Raw genomic sequence first — 16,696 nt, 5'->3', positions numbered from 1 at the left:
GTGCGGGAATTACATCTGCAGATTGTGAATTTTGGGAATGAGGCTTTCAGCCCGTTCCATTCGTCCCTCACCAAGGTTAGAAAATAAAGGTCACATAAACAGCTGTGCAAGAATTACATCTACAGATTGGGATTCTTGGTAAGGAGGCATGCTGCAGCCACTTCCTGTCATCGTACAGCTAGGTTAGAAATTATAGGAGATATATACAGCTGTCCAGAGATAACATCTACAGATGGTGAATGAGTGTAGGGAAGCTTCCTGGAGCTTCTTCCAGTACTTCTTCACCTAGGGTGAAAAATATTGTAGTTATAACAGTTGTGTAGTAAACTTATGTAAAGATCGTGAATGTTTTTTCAAGGAAGCTTTCTTCAACCTCTTCCAGTATTTCTTCACCTTATTAGAAAAAAATGTGATCCATGCAGCTGTGTGGTAACTGTACCTAATGATGGTGAATCTTTCTAAGGAAGATTTTGCGGCTCCTTCCATTAATTTCCTGTTTGGGTCCCAGGGTTAGAATAGGCCCGAGATATTATTGCCTGTCGTAAGAGGTGAGTGAAAGGAGTCCCTCCACCTCAAGGGTGTAGTTTGCCGCTGCGTCCAGAGATGGACAGTTCCGCGACTTCTATTCATCGTCATATTTTTTTTTTTTCACTTATTCTGGTTTCCTCCTTCCTTTGTTTGGTTCCTTTCTTTGTCCTTCTCCGTCTCACTGTCTTACATACTTTTTCTCTTGCCCTCTTGTCCTTGCCCTCTTGTCCTTGCCCTCTTGTCCTTGCCCTCTTGTCCTTGCCCTCTTGTCCTTGCCCTCTTGTCCTTGCCCTCTTGTCCTTGCCCTCTTGTCCTTGCCCTCTTGTCCTTGCCCTCTTGTCCTTGCCCTCTTGTCCTTGCCCTCTTGTCCTTGCCCTCTTGTCCTTGCCCTCTTGTCCTTGCCCTCTTGTCCTTGCCCTCTTGTCCTTGCCCTCTTGTCCTTGCCCTCTTGTCCTTGCCCTCTTGTCCTTGCCCTCTTGTCCTTGCCCTCTTGTCCTTGCCCTCTTGTCCTTGCCCTCTTGTCCTTGCCCTCTTGTCCTTGCCCTCTTGTCCTTGCCCTCTTGTCCTTGCCCTCTTGTCCTTGCCCTCTTGTCCTTGCCCTCTTGTCCTTGCCCTCTTGTCCTTGCCCTCTTGTCCTTGCCCTCTTGTCCTTGCCCTCTTGTCCTTGCCCTCTTGTCCTTGCCCTCTTGTCCTTGCCCTCTTGTCCTTGCCCTCTTGTCCTTGCCCTCTTGTCCTTGCCCTCTTGTCCTTGCCCTCTTGTCCTTGCCCTCTTGTCCTTGCCCTCTTGTCCTTGCCCTCTTGTCCTTGCCCTCTTGTCCTTGCCCTCTTGTCCTTGCCCTCTTGTCCTTGCCCTCTTGTCCTTGCCCTCTTGTCCTTGCCCTCTTGTCCTTGCCCTCTTGTCCTTGCCCTCTTGTCCTTGCCCTCTTGTCCGTGCCCTCTTGTCCGTGCCCTCTTGTCCGTGCCCTCTTGTCCGTGCCCTCTTGTCCGTGCCCTCTTGTCCGTGCCCTCTTGTCCGTGCCCTCTTGTCCGTGCCCTCTTGTCCGTGCCCTCTTGTCCGTGCCCTCTTGTCCTTGCCCTCTTGTCCTTGCCCTCTTGTCCTTGCCCTCTTGTCCTTGCCCTCTTGTCCTTGCCCTCTTGTCCTTGCCCTCTTGTCCTTGCCCTCTTGTCCTTGCCCTCTTGTCCTTGCCCTCTTGTCCTTGCCCTCTTGTCCTTGCCCTCTTGTCCTTGCCCTCTTGTCCTTGCCCTCTTGTCCTTGCCCTCTTGTCCTTGCCCTCTGGTGTCCGCCTCGGCGTTTGAGACAGTCTGTCCTTTCTCTCCCTCTCTCCCTTTATTTTTCCTCTTCGTCTTTCCTCCCTTTGCGTGCCTGAAGGCGGACCCACAGGTTGACACGCATAGTCGGTGACAGGGTAACGCGTCATTCCCTGCCCTGGGTAGACAAGTAAGGTATGCACGTACCCCCTGGTAAAGGCCAGGCCCAATGAAGTGTGACTCCCAGTTTCTCGGGAGGTATGACCTGAGGTGTAAACATTCACCTAAGGTGGGAGTACCCTCCGCGATGGTCCGCACAGGGAAGGAGAGCGCAATCCGCAATGGATTTCTCTTCTTCTTCCCTCTCGACTTCTGCCCAAGTACGGAAACTTGGACAGCCACGAGTGAGAAAAGTACTACCGCCTGCCCCATAGTTCCTTGTAGTTTCTCAATCTAAGGACTGAAAGAATTTTTCATATGACAACCCTTTCATTATCCAAAAGGGCGTAGATGCCATAGCCGGATCTGTCAAGTCTTGTACCAGGGTGCGTAACGGTACCTTGTTAATAGAAACTGCCAGTGCCTTTCAGGCACAAAAACTGCTTCGACCCACACTCCTGTACACTTTCCGTGTCCGGGTGGTGGCTCACCGCACTTTGAATTCGCCGCGTGGTGTGGTATATACTAGATCACTCGACAGATTGACTGATGAGGAGATTCAGTCTTTACTCACTGAGCATGGTGTGACAGCTGTCCATAAGGTCATGAAAAAGGTCAACAATGACCTTGTACCGACCCGGACACTTTTCTTGCCTTTTGATAGTGTTCAGCTGCCATCACGCATCAAAGCGGGCTACGAGGTTATTTCTATTCGCCCATATGTCTCGACACCTACGCGCTGCTACCAGTGTCGGCGTTTTAATCACACTTGCCAGTCTTGTTCCAATGCGGCTAAATGTGTCACTTGTGGCAGCGATGCCCATGAGGGTGACTGTCCACCTCCATCTCCTCGTTGTGTGAACTGTCAGGGTGACCATGCAGTGTCCTCTCGCGACTGTCCCATGTACAAGGATGAACGCTGTATCCAGGAAATTCGGGTCAAAGCAAAAGTGTCCACTTCGGCTGCTCGCAAGCTATTTGCTAGTAGAAAGCCCACGCTGCTTCCAGTGGGGAAATACTGTACTGTCCTTGACTCTCCTCGGACTACCAGGGAGGTGGCGACGCAGACATGCGATCTGACCTTCAGCACTACAGTCGTCTGTTCGGCCAGTGCTAAGATCGCCCGGTCAACGTCTCCTCGTCCTCCCATCACTCCTAAGACACTAGCACCTTCATCAGCTTCTGCCACGACTAAGACCCAGAAGTCAGATGCACGGGCCTTCAAGAAGGAACCGGCCCATGCAGACTTGCTACGTACATGACCTTCCAAGAAGGCTCATAGGAAGCAAAGTTCTCCTTCTCCGCCATGGCGTGTTTCTTCTCCTGCACTACCCAGCGGTTGCTGCCCAATGCCGTCATCCATTTCGCCTGGCCACACTGCTGGTAGCCAAACATCTGACCGTTCAACGGTGGAGGAAGCTCTCCCCTCTGGCCATCTTAACAAGATGGCCGACTTACCTATTGAACCAATGGACGATGACTCTCCGCCTATTGATAGCGGCGGCAGTGCTCGCTCGAAGCCAGGCCCTCAGCGGCCTTCGAGGTGACCCCTTCTTGCTTCTCATTTTTCTTTTTCTTCTCAGAATGGCACTTCTTCATTGGAATATTTGCGGCATTCGCTCCAACCGAGAGGACTTACAGTTGCTGCTACGCTTGCACAGTCAACTCGTCGTAGCTCTCCAGGAAACAAAGCTACACACATGCGATCATATTGACTAGGCACACTATGCCTCTGTGTGTTTTGACCTACCCCCTGTGACAGGTATTCCGGCTCATGGAGGGGTTATGTTGCTGGTCCGGGATGATATTTACTATGATCTCATCACATTGCACACCGGTCTGCAGGCAGCTGCCGTCCGAATTACTCTCCCCACTTTTACATTTTCCATTTGTACCGTTTACACTCCATCATTGTCTTCTGTTACCAGGGCAGACATGACTCAAATTATTGCTCAGCTACCTGCACCGTTTTTGTTAACTGGAGACTTCAATGCCCACCATCCCCTTTGGGGCTCTCCAGCATCCTGCCCGAGGGGCTCCCTGTTAGCAGACCTTTTCAACCACCTCAATCTTGTCTGCCTCAATACTGGTGCCCCTACTTTTCTTTCGGACACATCTCACACCTATTCCCATTTAGACCTGTCTATATGCACTACCCAACTTGCACGCCAGTTTGAGTGGTACGCACTTTCTGATACATATTCCAGCAACCACTTCCCATGTGTTATCCATCTCCTGCATCATACCCCCTCTCCGTGCTCAACTAGTTGGAACATCTCCAAAGCAGACTGGGGGCTCCTCTCTTCCAGGACGACCTTTTAGGATCAAATCTTCACAAGCTGCGATAGTCAGGTCGCACACCTCATGGAAGTCATTCTCACTGCTGCTGAATATTCCATCCCTCACACTACTTCTTCTCCATGTCGCGTACCGGTCCCCTGGTGGACCGCAGCATGTAGAGATGCTTTACGTGCTCATCGACGCGCTTTGTGCACCTTTAAACGCCACCCTACGGTGGCGAATTGTATCAATTATAAACAATTACGTGCACAGTGTGATCGTGTTATTAAAGAAATCAAGAAAGCCAGCTGGGCTGCTTTCACAAGCACCTTTAACAGTTTTACTCCTTCTTCTGTTGTTTGGGGTAGCCTGTGCCGGCTATCTGGCACTAAGGTCCACTCACCAGTTTCAGGCTCGACAGTCGCGAATAATGTCCTTGTTGCCCCTGAGGATGTCTCCAATGCCTTCGGTCGCTTTTTTGCAGAGGTTTCGAGCTCTGCTCATTACCACCTTGCCTTCCTCGCCCGAGAACAGGCAGAGGAGGCTAGGCCACCTAACTTCCGCTCCTCGAATCGTAAAAGTTATAATGCCCCATTCACTATGCGGGAACTCGAAAATGCACGTGCTCCATCACGGTCCTCTGCTCCAGGCCTGATTCTGTTCATATTCAGATGCTGAAGAACCTTTCTCCTGCGGGTAAAGGTTTTATTCTTCATACTTACAATCACATCTGGATTGAGGGTCATGTTCCCACATGCTGGAGCGAGTCTATTGTTGTGCCGAATCCTACTCTGTGGAAGGACAAGCACTTGCCTTCCAGTTATCGACCCATCTCGCTTACCAGCTGTGTCTGCAAGGTGATGGAGCGAATGGTTAACTCTCATTTGGTTTAGCTGCTTGAATCTCAACACCTACTTACCAGTGTACAATGTGGATTTCATAGGCGCCGCTCTGCTGTTGACCATCTGGTTACCTTGTCGACCTTCATTATGAATAACTACTGGCCAAAGCGCTCACGCGGCTGTGCTCTTTGATTTGGAGAAGATTTACGACACCTGTTGGAGGGCGGGCATTCTCCGCACCATGCATACATGGGGCCTTTGCGGTCGCCTCCCTCTTTTTATGCATGCCTTTTTAATGGATCGACAGTTCAGGGTACGTGTGGGTTCTGTCCTGTCAGACGCCTTTCGCCAGGAGAATGGGGTGCTACAGGGATCAGTTTTGAGCATCGCTCTCTTCGCCATAGCGATCAATGCAATAATGGATTGCCTCCCAGCTGATGTATCGGGCTCCCTTTCCATGGACGATTTTACCATCTATTGCAGTGCACAGCGTACATGTTTCCTGGGGCAATGCCTTCAGCACTGCCTTCACTCCTGATGTGTTGCCAATGGCTTCCATTTTTCTGCCAAGAAGACGGTCTGTATTAACTTCTGGCGCTACAAAGAGTTTCTCCCACCGTCCTTATGACTCGGTCCCATTGCTCTCCCATTCGTGGAGACAACAAAATTTTTAGGTCTTACACTTGACAGGAAACTTAGCTGGTCTCAACATGTCATATTTGGCTGCCCGTTGTTCCTGTTCTCTAAATGTCCTCTGTGTTCTCAGTGGTATGTCGTGTGGAGCGGATCGAACCGTCCTATTTCGCCTATATCTGTCGATCGTCCGCTCACAGCTGGATTATGGGAGCTTCGTATACTCCTCTGCACGGCCGTCCATCTTACGCCGCCTCAACTCTATACAACATCGGGGTTTACGTCTTGCGATCGGAGCATTCTCTAATAGTCCCTTCGAGAGTCCTCATGCTGAAGCCGGTGAATTGCCACTGCCCTACTGGCATGATATACTGCTTTGTCGGTATGCCTGTCAGCTATTGTCAATGCCCGGCCACCTGTCTTATCGATCCTTTTTTGACGACTCTCTCGACCGTCAATACGGGTTGTATGTCTCTGCCCTGCTACCCCCTGGAGTTTTCTTTCATCGCCTCCTTCAGCACCTTGATTTTTCTCTCCCTGCAACCTTTCGAGTGGGCGAGAGCCAAACACCACCTTGGCTCCAGGCTCAGGTTCGCGTTCACCTTGACCTCGGCTCGCTCCCAAAGGAGGTTAGCCCCGCTTCGGTATACCGCTCCCATTTTGTCGAACTTCGTTCGAAGTTCATTAATATGACCTTCATTTATACAGATGGCTCTAAGACCAATGACGGTGTTGGGTATTCTTTTATTGTCGGGGCACACAGTTTCTAATACTGACTCCATGGTCATTGTTCAGTCTTCACAGCTGAGCTATTTGCCCTCTACCAGGCTGTTCTTTACATCTGCTGCCACCGACATTCTGCTTATGTCATCTGCTCCGATTCCCTGAGCACCATCCAGAGCCTCAGTGATCCATATCCGGTTCACCCTTTCATGCACCGGATCCAACGCTCTCTTCAGCAGTTGGCAGACAACGGTTCTCTTGTTGCCTTTATGTGGGTTCCTGGCCATGTCGGTATCCCTGGGAACGAAGCTGCAGATGCCGTGGCCAAGGCTGCGGTCCTCCAGCCTCGGACAGCTTCTTGTTGTGTCCCTTCATCAAATTGTAGCAGGGTCATTTGTCAGCGCATTTTATCGCTGTGGCATGCCAATTGGTTTGCACACAGCTTGGACGACCTCTTCACACCCTTCTCGGCGGGAGGAGGTCGTTTTGGCCTGGTTACGAATTGGACATTGCCGGTTCAGCCATCGCCATTTGCCGGTGGCTGTGCCAGCGCCGTTCTGTCCATGTGGGCAATTGCTAGTGGTACGCCAAATTTTAACGTCCTGTCCAAATTTTAATACACTCCCAGTAATTATTAACTTAGGGTAGAAAATAATGGAGGTATATACAGCTGTGCAGTAACTATATCTGCAGATGGAGAATGTATGTCAGGAAGCTTTCTGCAGTGCCTTGAAGTACATTTTCACCTGTGGTAGAAGACAAAGGAGATACATACAGCTGTGCAGTAACTATATCTACAGATGGTGAATGTTAGTATGGAAGCTTCCTGCACCTCCTACTAGTACTTCGTCACCTAGGGTAGAAAATAAATGTGATATATACAGCTGTGCCGGAAATCTATCTGTGGATTTTGGATGTTGGAAAGGAGCTTCCTGCAGCCTCTTCCATAAATTAGTCACCGAGGTTAGAAAACCTTTGCAGTATGTACAGTTGTGCAGTAACTAAATCTGCAGATGGTGAGTGTTGGTAACGGAGCTTTCTGCACATTTTTTATAACATCTTTGCCTTGGGTAGGAAATCATGGTGATACGTGCACCTGTGCTGTAACTATATTTGCAGATTTTGAATGTTGCTAAGGAAGCTCTCTTCAGCTTCTTCCATAACTTCTTCTCTTAGAGTAGAAAGTGAAGGCTATATGTACAGCAGCGTACTAGCAAGTGTGTTAATGATTAGTACCACACCTTTCAATTGGAGAAGAGGAGACATTGTGCCCATCTTCAAAAAATACAATAAAAGGCTAAGGAAAAACGACAGAGGTATAACCCATATGAGTCATACAGCCAAAATTTTTGAATTAATTTTACTAAATCGAATACGTTAAAACATAGAAAAGGGCTGAGTGAAGAACAGCATGGGTTTAGGAAAGGATGAAGCACGATCAACCCGATATTTTCTATCTATCAACTGGTGGAAGAAAGTTGGGAGTTTTAAAAAAAATGTGATAATGGTTTTTATAGACAAAGGATAGGGATGTGTCCCAGTTGACAAGGAAAGACTGGGATGAAATGAAGAAGATACATGTAGATGACAGATGCATTAATGTAATAAACTAAATTTGCAGAGAACACAATTGTAGAACTAGAACACCATTGGGGAGCTCTGTATACTTCCAAATAAGACAAGGACTTAAACAAGGAAGTATTCTATCTCCTGCACATTTTAATGTTGTGATGGAGGGAATGAATAGGGCAGTTAGAGGTGCAGTAAAAGAGAAAGACAAAATGATGATTTTTGCAGATGATATGGTAATATGGGGCGAGAAAGAGGTAGATGTACAGTTACAACTTGATGTGTGGAAGGAAATAATAAAATGGTATGGATTAAAAATAAATAAAGATAAGAGTGAAGTAACGGTATTTGGAAGAGAGAAAGGAATTAAAGGAAATATTACCTTGAATGGAGAACCCCTCAAAGTGGTAGAAAGTTTCTCTTATGTATGAATTGAAGTATCTAAGGATGGAAGAATAACAAACTAAATTAATAGGAGGTTACAAAATGGAGGCAATTTCGACAAACAATAAATCACCTGATTTGGAATAAGGAAGTTTCAGAAAAAGCAAAACTCCTTATGTATAAGATTTTTACTGTCCTATTGTCACCTATGCTGGAGAAACATGGAAAATGACAGAAAGGAACAGAAACAGGAGCAGTCTGCAAGTAGGGGAAATGACATTTCTCAGAACAGTTAAGGGAAAAACAGAATGTAGAGATTAGGAAGGACCTTAAACAGGAAAGTACAAGAGAAAAAATTGAAGAAAAAAAGAGATTAAGATGGTTTGGGCATTTTAAGAGAATGCATCGGCAGAGACACCCCAAAGTTATGGAAGAACTAAAGATGGATGGAAAAAGACCTAGAGGGCACCAAAAAACGCAGTTGAAAATGGCAGTGAGATTATCTGTCAAAACAAGACGTGTGACCTGGTGGCAAGTGGAGGAAAAAGAATGGTGGGAGGACCAATCCAAATGGAGAGTACTCGTCAGTACCCAGACCCAGCAGTAGCTGGAGTGGATTACGAATATAGATAGATATATGTTCGGCTGTGCAGTAAGTATATTTGCAGAAGGTGAATGTTGGTACAGAAGCTTACTGTAGCATCTTCTATAAGTTTTTTGCATAGGGTAGAAAATCAGGAAATTTATATAGCTGTGCAGTAACTATACCTGTAGGTGGTGAGTCTTGGTAATGAAGCTTTCAGCAGCTTCGTCCATAACTTCCTAACACAGGGTACAAACTCAAGGTATTATGTACAGCTATGCAGCAACTACATCAGCAGATGGTGAATGTTAGTAAAGAAGCTTCCTGCAACTTTTTGCATAACTTCATCTAGGGTAGAAAATCGAGGCTATACGTAAGACTGTGCAGTAACTATATATGCAGATTATTTCTGTGCAGCCTCTTCTGTAACTTTTCACATATGGTAAAAAATAAAGGCGATATATACAGCGAAGCAGTAACTATATCTGCAGATTGTGGATGTTGGTAAGGAAGCTTTCTGCAGCTTTTTTACAAGTCGTCTTCACCTAGGGTAGAAAATCAAGGTGATGTGTACAGCCAAGCAGTAATTATATCTGTTGATGGTGAATGTTGGAAAGGAATCTTTCTGCAGCTTCACCCTTAACTTCTTCACCTAGGGTAGAATATCGAGCGATATGTATTGCTGTGCAGTAACGGTATCTGCAGATGCTGAATGTCGGTAATGAAGCATTCTGAAGCTTGTTCCATAACTTCATCATCTATGGTAGAAAATCAAAGTGATATATTCAGCTAATGCTGTAACTATATCAACACATGGTGACTGTCGGTAGGAAGCCTTCTGCAGCTTCTTCTATAAGTTTTTTGCATAGGGTAGAAAATTGGGGCATTAACTATATCTGCAGATGGTGAATGTTGGTAAGGAAGCACTCTACAGCTTATTGCATAACTTCCTCACCTATTGTACTAAGTCATGGTGATATGCACAGGTGTGCCGTAACTATATCTTCAGATAGCGACTTATGGTAGAGAAGCGTTCTGCAGTTTGTTTCATAATTTTTTCACCTAGGGTAATGAATGAAGAGTAATGTGTGGCAGTAACTATACCTACAGATAGTGACTGATTTTAAGGAAGCTTTTGCAGCTGTTTTCATAAATTTTTGCTCTGGTCAAGAATAATTGGTGACATGTACAGCCGTGGAATAACTATATCTAGAGACAGTGACTGATGGTACATCTTTCATAAATATTTTCAGCTCGTTAAGACTCGAAATTTACATGCTCACCTGTGTAGCAACTATAGCCACAGATAGTGGCTTGTGGTAGAAAAGTGTTCTGCAGCTTCCTTCATAAGTATTTCGCCTAGGGTTAAGAATCAAGGGTGATGTGTACGAGTAAGCAGTAACTATATCTACAGGGAGTCACAAGTGGGTAAGAAGCTTTTGGCACCTTCTTTTATAAATTTTCACCCAGGATTAAGAACAGAGTTCAATGTGTAGAGCTGTGCGGTAATTATATCTATGGTTAATTAATGGTGGTATGGAAGCTTTCTGCAGCTGCTTTCATAATTTTTTTTCCTTTGGTTAAGAATCATATTCGACACATACAGCTGTGCCGTAACTATACCTGCAGGTAAGAACTGGTCGTAAGGAACATTTCTGCCCCTTTTTTCAAAAATTTTTTCTCTCCTTAAGTCTCAATTGTGATGTGTGCAGCTGTGCTGTAGCTCTATCTACATATAGTTACTGGTGTAAAGGAAAGGATCAAGGGCAATTTGTACGGCTGTGCAGTAACTATACCTACATGGAGTTGCAAATGGATATGAGGCATTCTGGAGCTCCTTTCATAAATTTTCTACCTAGAGTGATGAACAAAGTTCAACATGTACAGGTGTTCAGTAACTATATCTACAGACAGTTACTGTCATTAGAGAAGCTTTTTGCAGCTTCTTTCATAAATTTCTCACCTAGGTTTACGAATCTAGGGTGATAGGTACAGTTGCACAGTAACAACATCTACAGATGGTAAGGAAGCTTTCTGCAGATTCATTCATAAATTCTTTACTTACAAATATGGGAATGGGAAATTAGTAAAGTAGTGTTTGTAACTATATTTACAAAGATTGGCTAGTATGTGGAAAGCTTGTTACAACTTCTTCCATAATTTTTTTTTTTTTTTTACTTATTTTTAAGATGCAAGTGAGATGATTGAATTGTTGAATAAAGTATATCTACTATGACGGGCTAGTGTGTGAGAAACTTTCTGAAGCTTCTTTCATAAATTCATCAGTTAGTGATATGAGACAAGGTATCGTAGTAACTACAGCTACAAAAAGTTGCTATTCGGTGTGATGTTTTCTGTTGCTGCTTTCATCTAGTGTTAAGAGGTAATGGAAGCGAGTGAGAGGTTGTAGTAACTGTAAGTACCAAGTGTGGCTAGTGGGTGAGCGCCTTTCTGAAACTTCTTTCATAAATTTTTCATTAGTTTCTAGATGCAAGGGACATGAATTGTGCATTATAGTAACAATATCTACCAACAGTGGCTAGTCTGTGAGAAGCCCTCTGCAGCTTGTTTCGTAGGTTCCCCCTCCTTCCACAGGGTGCTTGCCAGTCTTTGGCAGGTTCGTTCTTGGCTACCACAGGGCCCTAGCCTTTACAGAATCATTTTCCCTTCTGTACTACATGTCTACCTTCTTAATATTCTTTTTCCCCTCCATTGGGGATCATGGTTGGGGTGTTATATATAATGTTCTGCACTGTCCGTAGATGACATAAAAGCAGTCTCGCCACTGTTTCTCATTCCTTTTTCCTTTCTTCATTCACCTTCTCACATCCTTTCTCCACTTCAGCATTTGATGTCACTCTTATTTCTTCTTCCTCAGTTTGCACCCCTCTACCATCATGTGGGCCAATCTCTGACGGCTCTCTGGGACCAAGACCCATTCCCTAATTTCTGGCAGGGATCCATTGCCCACTTTCTGGCTGGACAGTGGCAGACCATGTCATTGTGGACCCTATTACTGTCACCACCACCTTTTGTGAAAATTTCATTCTCCTCTCATTATCACCCTGACTTCCTGACTTCTTCCATCAGAAACGAGCAGAGGAGGCTCAGATGATATTCTTCTCTTCTCAGAATGGTAGCATTACTATGCTGCCTTTACCATAAGGAAGCTGGATTGTGCTCTCTCTCCATCCCGATCCTCCGCCCAGAGCCAGATGCTTGTTGTAACTCTATCTACCAAGAGTGGCTATTGGTGAGAAGCAGTCGGCAGTTTCTTTCATAAGTTTTACCCCCTTTTTTATGAAAGGGAAACAAGCAAAACATTGTAGTAAGTGTTTTTACTGTAAGTGGCTATCTGGTGAGAAGCTTTCTGCAGCTTATTGGTAAATATTTCACTTAGTTTTAACTCTTAGACTGCTGCTGATGAGTTTACTTGCCATGCTGCTTGCTGCTCCCTGGTTGGTAATGAGTATAGTTGCAGCTGCTGGTTTTCCCCCTAGTGCTGTTGATGAGTTCAGTCACACTAGTCTGCCAACCCCTGAGCACTGATGACGAGTTTAGGCGCACCGCTACTTGAGCGCTGATGACGAGGTAACTCGCTCAGTGGACTTCCCGCCCCCTGCCTCAGTAGCCTTTCACAGTTCTGGCTCCTAGCTTGTCATCAGATTCTCTGTCTGTTGTGAGCCTTGGCTTTGAACTACAGGTATCTGTTCATCGGAATTTACTTTAGTCTTTTTCGCCTACAAAGAAAATGGCAAGACAAGGTGCATGCACTGAGGAAGAAATCGTGGAGATTCTTATGAGGAGTGACAGTGAGGAAGAACAATATGATTTTGACGAAAGTTTCAGCTCTTCCACAGAATCAGAAAGCTGTAGTCATAAACCTTCCACATCATCAAGTGTGTCAATGCAGTCTCAGAGAGTGATAGTGAAATACCTATGAAGAAATCATGTCTTAGAGATGATTTTTTGAAACTGAGGAACACCGATAATAAAGTTCATACAGCTTTCCATTGTGGATGTAATCCACATCAGAAACTCTGCAGTGATGAATGTTTGTTAATATGTAAAGGACACTTATCTTTCACACAATTCATTCCATCGAAATGGAGTATATTCAGATGAGAAACACTTTTGTTATGTGATTATAAGACTGTCTCTCTTAGATTTCATTTTTGTACAGGGACATCAACAGAAACTAAGTTCCACAATTTGAGGAAAAGTGGTGATGTAGTGGCTACACTAATAAAGCCATTTTTAGAACGTGGACAATACCCACTTCCTCGATAATTGGTACTTGAGCCCAGATATTTTCTTGGCTTCGCACTTACAGGACAAACACATGTGGTGCTATCTATAAGAACAGATGCAACATGCCAAATGTTCTGCAGAAACTGAAATGGAAAGACATTAAATTTATTTGCACTAACACATAAAGTGGTGTGACAAAAGGGAAGTGTGGACATTGACCACATGTAGCACCTCAGAAATTGTTGATAAGGGAAAGACTGACAGGAATGTTAGAGAGAAAATTAAGAAACCACAAATCATTGTAGAATATAACTTGAATTTGGGATCAGTTGACCGTTAGCTTTGATGGATGTATACAAAACACATGAAGTGGTATAAGGAGTTCTTTTTGCACATTCTCGATCTGTGTGTTTTAAATGCTCATGTCCTTCACAGGTCATTAACAGGTAGTAATATGTTGATATTAGAGTTTTATCTGTCGCTGGTAAGGGAACTTCCAGAAACGTATGTATCAGAGCGCAGAAAAGCTGGCAGGGGAAGGTATTCTGATGATAATCCTCCAAGGTTTTTGGGAAGGCATTTTCCTAACAGTATAACAAGTGAGCATTCTTAGAAAAGTATGCTTATGTCTAGATGCATTGTTTGCTGGAAACAGAAAATGTGACGAAAAAGCAAATATGAATGTAAAATTTGCGAGGTGTGTGTTGTTCCCAGTTTTGAAAATTACCACACAGGAACAAGTTGCCAATCGCAACGAAGAACGAATACAACAGTGCTATCAGAAAAAAAACTTAGAAAATGAAAAAAATATATATAAAAAAGCAAAAGACAACATAAAGATATATTTTTAACTTCGCCAGTGCTGGTCCAAAGCCCAGATCAAAAAGGAGGATGGAAAATATATTCACGGAAATATATTCCTAAATTTACAGTTTATGATTTTGAACCTGCACTATAAGTGAATTAAACATGCCAATGACAAGACAGAGATTTCACAGCTTTAAAATGTTGGAAAATCTGTTGAGTACTAATGTGCAACAATTAAAAGTACAGCACAAGGAAAAAAATTGTGATGCAGACAGTCATTTCTGGCAATTCCAAGTTACACCACCACTGATTACCATCTGCAAAGGACAGCTGCATCTGTGCCTGGATGGAACACTTGGCACAGTGTACCTATTACAGGCAAAGAATCTGACGGCAGATGACAAAGCATTCAGTTTTTTGTATTCTGAGAAACAAATAGTAGACCATGTGAAATTTCTACACAAGTCACAAAACAAACTTACCAAAGTAAAGTATAATTGTTCTTACCATTGCTTACAATACATTCTGATGCTGTAGTGCGATATGAATGATGATGTGTATGTCGTTTTCTGCTATTAACAACATAATATGGCGTTTTGAACAAAGAAAACAGCGTACGGTTATCTGTAATATATGGCTTATTTTTATTCAGTCTTGGGTTAGTACGGTTAGGAACCAATAGAGAAATGCAGATCTTAGTGTTGGGCAAAAACACGATGATCCATGGCTCTGCCTACTGTGCGAAGAGACTGCTCCAGTCGCAGAAACAGAAAGCAACCCTGTTGCTGCTGGACAGTATAGTTAATGGTCGCAACTGCTAGTGCTGGATGGCACTATTTGTTGTTCATGTGCAGGATTACTTTGAAAGTGGGAGGCGTAATGAAGGACCTATTCTCCCCGTGTCAAATGTAGTGCAAAGAACAGCTGATGCGCTTGGTATTGGAACTGCTATAGTGAAACATGTGACTCGGGGAGAATGCATAGGCCTTGATAGTGGTGAGAAAGACTTCAAGCTTAGCATGTCAGGTAAACACAGAAAGGGTAGGAACTGATTGAGAACTATTGACAATTTTAATCAGTGTGCTATTTGGGACCATATTTACAATTATCACTGTAAAGGTGAATTGCCAACTAGGAAAAAAACTTATCGTTTCATTTTGTGAAGCAGGGCTGTTTTCTGGGGGTATGAAGTCACCTTCTTAGGTTCTGAATTCTTTAGGCTTCAGGTATAAAACATTCAACAATCATAAATTTGTAATGGAGAGGACGGACATAGTAATTCTGCACTGCAGTTTCCTCAGAAACAATGTGCACTATTGACTGTAATGAAGTATATTTATGGATAGACTTGAATTAATACAAACAGTGTTTCACACATTTGGACGAATGACACAAGTTCTTCAGTTCTACAAAAATCAACTGGGAAAGGTGGCAGATTAATTGTTTGCCATGCTGGAACAAGTGCAGCAGTCATAAACGGTGCTTTGTGGGCTTTTGCTTCAAAGTAGTCAGGAGATATCCATGAAGAAATGAATGCCACAAGCTACATCTCACTGTTTCAGGATAAACTTCTTTGGAACATCCCTCCCAAGTCTATTATAATGATAGATAAAGCACCTTATTGTTCTACCCAGGTGAAGAAACTGCCAACCATGTCAAGCAGAAAAAGTGATTTGCTAAGTTGGTTGCAGTGACATAATGTTAATTGCACTGATGAACCAAAAAAGGCAGAGCAGCTTCAGCTTGTTAAGCCCCTAACTGCCATGTGGAGTGGTCCCTCTGTTAGGGGCACTATGTCGTGGATTGCGCGGCCCCTCCTGCTGGAGGTTAGAGTCTTCACTTGTGCATGGGTGTGTGTGTTGTCCTTAGCATAAGTTAGTTTAAGTTGTGTGTAAGCCTAGGAGCCAATGACATCAGCAGTTTGCTCCCTTAGGAATTCAAAAAGCCACAAACTCTTGTATACACGATTGATGAAATCAGCTAGAACTGCTGGTCACAAGGTTATTTGTTTGCCACCGTACCATTGCATGTACAATGCAATTGAGTGTCTTTTGGCTCAAGCAAAAGGAAATGTAGCAAGAAATAATAAGCGTGCACCTTTTTCACAAAGCAAGGAGTTAAAATTGCTTCATCGACCTTCGAGCTGCACAGGGGAGCTGTGCAGCCCGAGACTCGTTGCCACGGTTTGCTAGGTGTTTTGTCCTTAGTGTAAGTTAGTTTAAGTTAGATTAAGTTAGTTTAAATAGTGTATAACCCTAGAGACCAATGACCTAAGAAGATTGGTAACATAGGTACTTACCACAAATTTCGAAACTTTCGTCAGGCTTTGACTGAAGTTCAGTAGATATGTGGTGATTCTACAAACGAAAAAAAAATATTGAAGGTGCTTGCGAGAGAGGGTGAATTATGGAGGCCCATATGAAAAACATTGTTAATCTTGGTGAAGCAGATGGTGATAAGAGTGCCAGCAGCAGCTCTGAGGACAAGATTTCAGATGATCATGAAATTCCCAGTGCCTGGTCCAACTACAAGAATATCGGCTGTCTCATTTATTGGATTAATGCAGTGCATGGTGAGTACACAATTCAGTTGTTCTTTCTTAATATTCACAACCAGAAACATGAACTAGCTTCTTATGTCACTTAAGAATTTCAGGAAACTTATTTCGGCATATAACACGAGTATTTGT

At 44.1% G+C, this 16,696-nt stretch overlaps 1 protein-coding gene across 1 annotated transcript in view; it reads right to left on the bottom strand.

Annotated features, from left to right (window-relative positions):
- Nucleotides 1-226: 226 nt before the first annotated feature.
- Nucleotides 227-16,696, bottom strand: part of LOC126234181 (uncharacterized) — a 163,394-nt gene continuing 146,924 nt past the window's right edge. The window contains exons 3-4 of the mRNA XM_049942912.1: nucleotides 763-1,737; nucleotides 227-285 (exon numbers count right to left, since the gene is read on the bottom strand). Of these exons, the coding sequence (XP_049798869.1) occupies nucleotides 227-285; nucleotides 763-1,737 (1,034 nt within the window). The remainder of the gene's footprint in view (nucleotides 286-762; nucleotides 1,738-16,696) is intronic.

This window comes from Schistocerca nitens, chromosome 1 (genome assembly GCF_023898315.1).
Source record: "Schistocerca nitens isolate TAMUIC-IGC-003100 chromosome 1, iqSchNite1.1, whole genome shotgun sequence".
In the NCBI taxonomy this organism is placed as follows: domain Eukaryota; kingdom Metazoa; phylum Arthropoda; class Insecta; order Orthoptera; family Acrididae; genus Schistocerca; species Schistocerca nitens.
Note: the sequence above shows the minus strand (reverse complement) of the source record. Positions and strands in the feature narration are given on the sequence as shown.